We start from the raw sequence: 9,578 nt of genomic DNA on the forward strand, positions 1-9,578 counted from the left end.
TTCTCACTTGCATTATTGTCCTGGGTGATACATTCACCGAGTCCCTTGGATTTCAGGATGATCTTAGCATCAAGACAATCCGCGTACCTGGCCTTAAATAAATCACCCGTAGTTGTCTCAAGGTATTTTATAATCGTGGGGGAATCATATCCAACATATATCTCCATCCTCCTTTGAGGTCCCTATAACTTAGATTTTAAAAGTGTTCATGAGAATGCAATCAATATGTTCAAACTTAGCATTCTGTTTCTATATGTACATTCGATCAGGTTGATATGATGCAATCAGTTCTAACGGATATGCAATGTTCAAACAAGCCTCTCGGCCAAGACAAACCTCACGGCCAATTCAGTTTCTATCAGCCTAGCATACGAGTTTCTAAGTGTAATTGCAATCAATCAATGTTCATTCGGTTATATATGAATGATGCAACAAGCCGCACGGCTACAAGGTATGATCATTCTTAGCAAACGGTTTCTATATGATCTTTATGCAATCGGTTTATTCATCTTAGCAAAACAGTTTCTAAGTGATCATATAAATGGAAACATGAAACCTCAATCAAACAATCAAGCAATTAGGGTTTTAATATAAATAGGACGATCAAACTTTTAATCTAGCAAGTGGTTTCAATATCAATCGGATTAATCAAATTCAGCATGCGAATTCAATTTCAAGATCATCAAATCAGTTTCATTAATTCAATCAACCAAATTCAAGAATGAGTTTAGCAATCCTAGCAAACGGTTCTATGTGATTATATTCAATAACATTCAAGCAATCAAGCAATCAATCGATTTCGATTTAAAGCATTAGGGTTTAGATAGAAAACGAACACGCATTAGGGTTTTAAATCGATTTCATGCATGACATGCATTATGCATGTATGCGGCTAGGGTATAAAGAATTTGGGGTTTCTATTTTGATCATTAGATCATTGGGGTTTAGGGAATCGAACTTATGATTATAAGCTTCGATTTACTCATTGGGGTTTTGGTCTATTACCTTAGGGTTTCGATTAGGGTTTAAGATTTTATGGTTTCAATTTATATCAAGCAATCAACATTCGATTATGGTTTCAATGATTGCTTATTAGGGTTTCATGGTTACCTTAACCTCCGATGGGTTGAATGGACCACCAATGAGATGAGGATCGCGAGCTGAACGTTGATGTTGAGTCGCGAAAGGATTGCTTGCTGATCGTGTGGCGAGCTGCCCTTATCGCTGATCGGGAAAATCGAGTACCGAGTTGAGATGAGTCGCGGATGCTACCGGGTTGCGGTCTGTGTGTATCGTCGTGAGCTTGGAAAGAGCTGGATCGCCTGTCGTGAGCTGGAAACGGACTGAGGTCGTGAACTGGAATCGTCGCTGAACACGGGATGCGATGTATCAAGATCGGGATTAGGGTTCAAGCCGGCTAGGGTTAGTCGTCGAGGTGATTAGGGTTTGATTCATCGGGATTGTTTTAGCTTAGGGTTTAGAGCGTAATCGTGCTGATAACGTGTTGTGAAACTAGATAATAGAATCTATGTTTCTTATTAATCTTAAACATAATGAGCCCTTTATATATATATGGAATTACACCGTCATAGAATAATGGAAATACTAGAAAAAGAAAATACAAATATGGAAAGAGTGCAAATCATAAACCAATAAGGAAAAAGAAAACAAAGGTGGCCGACTCTCTCTCTAGCCGTCTCCCTCTCTCTCTAACGGTATGGGTCGGTTATGGACCAGGCCGGTTATGAACCGAGCCGGTTATGAACATCTACGATATGATTTATAACAGTCCCGCACTTGTATACATTTTTTAATATTTTATTGTCCTAATTAAATACACAGCGGTTAGTTATGATGAATGGTGAACATATGCTTTATCTCTCCTTTTCCCGCCGTCACCCGCACTAAACATTCAATCCGTAAATAGCTTTTCCAGTTTCTGTTCTCTAAATAGTTCTCAAATTCAAATTGACCAAAATAGATTTTGTTAAAAGACTAAATAATTCTATCTTCATTTATAATTTTAATTATTAATTTATTGAATATATATAAATAAAAATATCACAATTTGAAAAAAATAAAATCAATTTTTTTGAACATTTTTCAATATGTTTCAACATTTTTTGGAAATTGATAATACTTACCATCAATAAAAAGAAGAAAGATGGTAGCTAGGCTCCAATTCGGAATTGATAATACTTACCCGTCAGTCAGGTCATGGCTACAGTGGATTTGCTTGCCGCATGATTCACAGATGGCAAAGCAGGGAAAGATCTCAAATGTGGTTTGCTGGGTGCTCTATAGGATTGTGTTGTATTAGTTGTAGCCAGTGCTGGCCCTATATATTTTCAGACCGGAAGCAATTAAAAAAGTGCATGTGCGGGAAATCGAACCAAAGACCTATCTCACAACTTTGATGATCAGTAACCACTAGGCTAATTATAGGTTCTTATAAATAAGTGGCCGCTAAATTACTAAACCAAATAAAGGCCGGAAGCCTGAGCTTCTTTGGCTTCCCCTTAAGGCCGCTACTGGTTGTAGCTTTGGTGCTTGGTGGAGTTTCTTCGAATGTGATAAAGCTGTGGATATAAACCAAACAAAGAGTAAGTTGATTAATAGTATGCTCTTTTGAAAAAATATTTGCTGCTCCTTATATGCCCATGTATTTCCATCGAATGGGAACATATGAGATGGTTGTGTTATTCTCAATGTGGATTCTAGGTCTTTTCTTTTGAACATATCTATTGTATACTTCAGAATAATGATGTCTACTATTTAGACTCTTGCTCATAAAGTGTATTGGTTCGAGCTTTTAGTGGACATAAATGCAGTTAATTCTGTTGTTGAATTTCATCCGTTTGGTGATATTTTTTGCATCATATCTAATGACACAAAGCTAAAGATTTGGGACATCATGAAGAAGTGGCGCATATAGACGTACAAGGGGCATAAATGTGACACAAACATCATCAAATTTAGTCCCGTTGGTCATCAGTAGTGACAGGAAGACATGGCAGTGCTGAAAAGGTAAGAACTGCATTGTTAATCTTTTGCTTTGTCTTTTTTTGAACATGTGTTCTTTAAGCAATACACTACTGATTGTATATATAACTTGTATACGATTTGACTGCTGGGAAGCTTATAAATGATTTTAATTTTCATGAAGGTTCTATCCGTTCTCTACACTTCCACCCACATCAAAATCTGTGTAGTTAGCCATGGCTGAAACTGCAGTAGGAAAATCCAGCTTCTTTACAATTGAGCTTAATGTCAGAGAAATTCTCTACTACTAATATATGTATTGTTGCAGACGGATTTCACCCCATTCTAGACGTGGTCCAAGAATTTGTTTTTTTTTTTTTTTTTTTTTTTTTTTTTTTTTAATGGGTGTTATACATCCATAGAATTGAGAGGTGTTTCATGGTCAAACTAGGAAAAATGGACTAAAAGTCTCAACACCAACATGTGTCCATTTTGGTTCCTTTAGGAGTTGGACCAAAAACCCAACACCTCCATTTTCCCTCCTACACCTCCCGCCAATTCAGTTAACCGGTGATAGCCGGTCACCTACCGACCGGTTAGAAGAACAACGCTCGTAAAAATTGAATCCATCTCCCCCTTTCAACTCAAATCCGTCTAGCCCACCAAATTTACCCTAAACCCTAACTAGTGTGGCCTCTTCGTTGTACTCTTCTCGTCCGATTCGCGAAAGGAGCTTAGAAGCTTTGTGGATTTTTTGCATCATGAGTGCCATCAACATCACAAACGTCACCGCCTTGGACAACCCAGCGCCTTTTGTCAGCCCTTTTCAGTTCGAGATTTCGTACGAGTGCCTAACATCTCTCAAAGACGGTAAAAATCTCCACTATCTTCCGTTTAATGATTGTTGGATACTTACTGATTGTTTTGAAATCCTCCTTGGGTTTATAAGAACAGAGTTTTTGTAGAGAACTGTTATTGATATATGACCTTATGCTTCACCCTGGACTCTCTCTCTCTCTGTATTGCAGAATGTTTAAAAACGAATGTGAATATATATACCCGTAACATGTCAGAATCTTGCTCTATTATATGTTATCAGTTAACGATTCGAGTAGTAAGAAGTCGGTTTGATTCAGATTTTTACTTTGGGGTTTCTGAAACTGGATTGTACATCTTTGTTCTGTCTTTGTCCCTGCTTTGTACTACTACTTTGTGAGACTCGAGAACTATACACAAGTTCTTGATTAATATATTGAGTTTTTCTTTTGGGGCTAGTGTTTTCCCCCCAGTAGTTCTTCTCAAGATAGATGTTTTACCTAGCTTAGTAGTGCTTCCTTATTGTTATAATCTTGGAGGTGTTGGTTTGTGAATAGCTTTTGAACCTATAATAAAAACAGATAGACACATTCGTTTTTAAACATTCTGCAATATATTCTAACCTGATAAGATACGTTTCCGTTACTTGTCTTTCTGATAGAATCTAGCCATCTACCTTGATATGGTTCTGATCACTTTCTTTGTAAGAAAGGTGAAAGGAAAACGTTTCTGTTAATTAAGACCCGAGCTTTGCTTCTGGTACAGATTTGGAATGGAAACTTATCTACGTAGGCTCAGCAGAAGATGAGACTTATGATCAAACTCTAGAGAGTGTGCTTGTTGGGCCTGTTAATGTTGGCAACTACCGCTTTGTATTGCAGGTAAACATATTCCCTTGTTTTTACTACACTTCCTCAGCTACAACTGTGGTCTTGTTCTTACTCTCCATTTACTTCTTACAGGCTGATCCTCCGGATCCATCAAAGATCCGCGAGGAAGACATCATAGGTGTCACGGTGCTGTTGTTGACATGTTCTTACATGGGTCAAGAGTTCTTGAGAGTTGGGTATTACGTCAACAATGACTATGAAGATGAGCAACTCAGGGAAGAGCCTCCAACTAAGGTTTTGATTGATAAAGTCCAGAGGAACATACTCTCCGACAAGCCTAGAGTAACTAAGTTCCCTATAAATTTTCATCCAGAAGACGAGCAAACTGCTACCGCTCCTCCTCCTGAACCATCTGATGAACAACCTGATGTCAATGACGCATCTCAAGTTTCACCTGACCAGCCACCAAAACCACTGGAGTCTCCCCAGGAATCATGATTCTTCCTTGAGCCAAATCGTCCAAAACTGGATGAGAACGATCGTGTCCTTGTCCCCAAAGGTCTTGGGTTTTGCTTCTCTATCTCCAAACATAATCTGCAATTTTACTGTACTTGTTTGTAAGAGGCTTTAGGGAAGTGGTTCTTAACTTGTTTGAATGTTTTTGTTATTGGGCCAAAGCTTTAGATAAAGCAAAGCCCACATTTCGAAAAGAAGATGAATTTTCTGAGTTTGAAGATGCCCGGTCTACCTACTAGATTGCGTTTGAATTTAACATGGACTTTCCATTTTAAGATAGGTCTTAACTCTAAACTGGTCAGAAAAGCCGATCAATTAACTTTTTCAAAAAAAAAACAATTGGTTAATAAATGATTTTAGAGAGCAATTAGAAGCGTCCAATCAATACTATTAAAACATAAAACAATTTTTATCTACTTACAAATTGTATACGTTGGACCATATTTTTTGGATTCATGTTATTTCTATTTATACTTGACTTATTTATTATTAAATATATATCTTAGCCTAAAATTAAAAAAACTAAATATCTAATCTATTGATTTAACATAATAAATTCAATATATCTTAACACTATATTTAATCAATTTATCTTAACACTATATTTAAATAACTAACCAATTATATTTTATTTATTAATATATAAAATTATATATGCCAACTAATTCATATATATATAAATGTACTTTAATCCAAATGCAAAAAACAAATTCTTCAAAACCCTCATCAGATACAAAATAATATAATTCTTATAAATAAAGTATTACAATTAGATATATATATATATATATATATATATATTGATAGAATAAATATTGATAGTTAACTACTAATATTTAATGATATGATGGAACAAGTTATTATTGATATTTTTAGATGTTAGTTTTGAATTGAATGTTAGTTTTAAGATTTCAGATGTCAGTTTTAGGATTTGTTAATTATAGATTTTTTGTGTTTGCATAATATTAAAGATATTTTTATATAAATTTTGCATTTTAAAATAATTATTTAATCCAAATATATTTTAAAACGTTTTATATCTTTACAAACTTATTTTGAAAAATTATAAACATTTTCAATAAATAAAAATCTTTTCATATTTAAAAAAAATTATTATAAAAATCGTTGTACAACTTTTTTATTTGCATAAAATTTCAAAACATTTTTTAAAAAATATTTATATTTTATCTATTTTATATTTTTATCCTTACTAATATTTTTTTGTATTTTAATAAACACTATATACAACCTTTTCAAATTTTTTAAAAAAATATTGTTATTTAAAAATGTTTTTAAATTGGTTCTGGGTAAAATATCTAAAGTAGTAATAATTTGATGTGTCAGAAGTATGTGTCCAATTTAAAATTTTCGATATAAGGATAAATATGCTTGAAGGTATTCATAAAACATAATATGTAGAAGACGAAGATGAAGGTCATATATATCTAGCAATCTAGGTTATCAGAAAAGAAGATGATCAAATCTTATAAAAAAAAATTAAAAAAAGTTTAGTCAAAACAAAAAATCTTATAAAAATACGGATACCACCCAAAATGGAATAAAGATATTAATGCCCATTTACACAATTTTTATTCTTCGATACTCCTTTGGGCAACAATTTTCTCATATTTTCTCAAGTCCCTCTGAGATCATCAGGCATCAGTCAATTTACAAGGTTCTGGAGATGCTATTTCTATCAATAAAAAATTCTATTTGGCTAATTATAATGTCGCAGTACAAATATTGTCCAGATACATGATTCATGTGGACAGATCATATGGGATGCGTGTTTAAGATTAATTAAATTCACGGGTTTTGGATTTCAGTTCCAAGTTTCAGTTCTGCCATATAATGTTTCTGAATTTGAAAGTTTTAAAAAAAAAATATTGGAAGGAGGAATGTAACATATGTGACATGTCTAGATCGCTTTTTTCTTCCTTTCTTTGTAGCCGTTTGAATTTTAAGGCAGAATACTTAGTTTGTTCCACCAAAACTAGATTTTATGACACTGTTTTCATCAATCTTTTTATTTACTGTCATTTGTCCGTTAAGATATGGTGTATTTCTGCATCTATCTTTTTATTTACTGTCATTTGATTTATAATTAAATATTTTTGTATAATTTTGTATTTGCTTTGACAGATTCAGTAAAATCAACAACCATCTCCCATGTAGTAGCTGTAGAAATTAGTCTAACGTTCTTTATTCAATCGATTTTAAAAACTACCGTGTCATTTCCATAAGATTCTGCTACATCACTATTCGAGAATCCAATTTTTGGTAAATTAATATATTGTTAGAAATTTGAGCTTATAACCAAAAAACCTCTATTTCACCCGACTACCATATATCCCTCTCTCTCTTTTCCAGAGAAGGGCTCCTTGAGACTCGAACCTTGGTTGGACACAAGGAATATTAGTTGCCTTAAGCTTTTACCACTAAACAAAAGGAAATTTATGAAAATTTGTGGCTAAAATTATTCTTATAATTGTGGAAGCACCATTAGTAGTTAAAGTTTAAAGGTTTTTACATCTAAGTCTGGGGTTTGAACCTCAGACTATTCAATTTCTTGCATATTACAAGAAATCTAGATTTCAAGTCCCGGAAAGAACGGTTTCAAATCCTGGAAAGAACGATTTATTAATGCAGACTACAGAAGAAAAGTTTACAAAGAATCTTCAATATGGTGCAAGTAAATCTGGTCAGAAATAGATTTTCATAGGACGGCTCATATAATACAGTTAGGCGTAGATTTTCATAAGGCATGTAATATTGTCGGTTGTCAAATCGTTTATGTAATCTTTCTCATTAAAATATTCTTATAATTAAGCGGACAGAAGCAGTGGCTCTTTTTGGCTTGGCCCAAGGGCCAGACATGTCTTTTCCTTTCTCTACCATCTTATTAAAAACTAATATTTTTCCCAATATAACAATCAACAAATTAATCCTATATTATAATACCAATTGTTTTTTTACCAACGATCAAAATTTTTGAAACTAGTGAACGACGCATAAATTAACTTGATTCACTAAGAGTTATTTCCTCAACACCGAAGGTTCTTTTTTTATGATTAACGAAGGATCAAAGTCACCATGTGGTTAAAATTTCTGTAAAATTTAGTTCAATTTGTTTTTAACCGAAAAATCTTGATATTCGTAACTCTACAAAGTAATTCAGATATGAATACTCAGTATCCATAGAAAACAAAGCAAATCACATATATTAATATTTTTAGAAACAAATTTGGAGTCGATCCGTTATATGCATATATAAATACATCTATTTTAAGAATTATGTATATATAAATTATATAATTATTATATCTAATGTGAGTTTTGCAACATTTTATTTTTAGAAATTTATTATTTCATTTATTAATGTCTAAAACTTAAATATATTTATTTGTAATAAAATATATTATTTTATATATGTTTGGCTTATTTATTTATCTTTTAATTTTTATTTATTGATATGGATCAAATCGAATATCTGACACAATATCTTTTTATATTATCTGGATACCTAATAACTGAATAGTTGCGGAGCGGATTAGATCGGATGATTGATTATTCGGAAGAAATTGGTCGGATTATGAATACCTCCAAAAAATGAATATTCGATTCTTGCACAACCCTATTTATTACTTCTCGTATTCATGGAATTTAACAAAACTAAATCCTCAGAGATTTTTACAAACCTTTATTTCCAATTTTTTCTTCTTCCGTAAATGAAATTTGTGAATTAATAAATGGACTTCATGTAACTGAAATCTTTACATTGTAACCTTTGGAATAACAAAGTCTCTCTGTCTGTCTCTTTTCTCTTTAATATTTTCCATTGAGAAAGTGTCTTGTTTGGAATGTCGGATCCGTTACCAGCGCTTGCCTCCCGGTGCTTGGGCTACGCTTATGGAAAGCGGTGGCTCCCAAACACTACAAGAAAACAGGGGGATTCTGATGGCCGAAATCGTCGGAAATTCGTCGGAATAGACCGATTCCGACGAATTTCCGACGAACCCGTCCGTCGGTATCGTTTCTTCGGAAAAAAAAAATTCGTCGGAATTTCGTCAGAACTTCCGACGACTTTCTGACGAATACCGAGAAACGTCATTCTGACGAACTTCCGACGATATTACGATGCGGATACACGAGACCAGAGTTCATCGGAAAACTACGTACCGACGAAGAACGTTCGTCGGACAATTCCGACGTAGAGTGTTCCTCGGTTTATTCCGACGAACTTTGGGCGTCGGAAATTACCGACGGACAATGTTCGTCGGAATATACCGACGAACCACGTTCGTCGGAAATTACCGACGGACAACGTTCGTCGGAATATACCGACGAACCACGTTCGTCGGTATATTCCGACGGAAATGTGGTTTGTCGGTAAATTCCGACGGATATATGTCCGTCGGTATATTCCGACGACCA

The 9,578-nt window shown here is 34.1% G+C and overlaps 1 protein-coding gene across 1 annotated transcript; it reads left to right on the forward strand.

Annotated features, from left to right (window-relative positions):
* Positions 1 to 3,425: 3,425 nt before the first annotated feature.
* LOC106322932 (probable histone chaperone ASF1A) lies at positions 3,426 to 5,356 on the forward strand. The gene is made up of 3 exons (XM_013761088.1): positions 3,426 to 3,852; positions 4,564 to 4,679; positions 4,761 to 5,356. Exons 1-3 carry the CDS (start codon positions 3,744 to 3,746, stop codon positions 5,124 to 5,126), a joined length of 591 nt encoding a protein of 196 aa, XP_013616542.1. The 5' UTR covers positions 3,426 to 3,743; the 3' UTR covers positions 5,127 to 5,356.
* The last annotated feature ends 4,222 nt before the right edge of the window (positions 5,357 to 9,578 follow it).

This window comes from Brassica oleracea, chromosome C2 (genome assembly GCF_000695525.1).
Source record: "Brassica oleracea var. oleracea cultivar TO1000 chromosome C2, BOL, whole genome shotgun sequence".
Lineage (NCBI taxonomy): Eukaryota > Viridiplantae > Streptophyta > Magnoliopsida > Brassicales > Brassicaceae > Brassica > Brassica oleracea.

Excerpts from the sequence above, each read along its gene's own strand:
- LOC106322932 (XM_013761088.1), top strand. The coding sequence starts at position 3,744 with ATGAGTGCCATCAACATCACAAACGTCACCGCCTTGGACAACCCAGCG. Across the intron at positions 3,853-4,563 it reads CCTAACATCTCTCAAAGACG|ATTTGGAATGGAAACTTATC; the intron begins GTAAAAATCTCC and ends CTTCTGGTACAG. Across the intron at positions 4,680-4,760 it reads ACTACCGCTTTGTATTGCAG|GCTGATCCTCCGGATCCATC; the intron begins GTAAACATATTC and ends TACTTCTTACAG.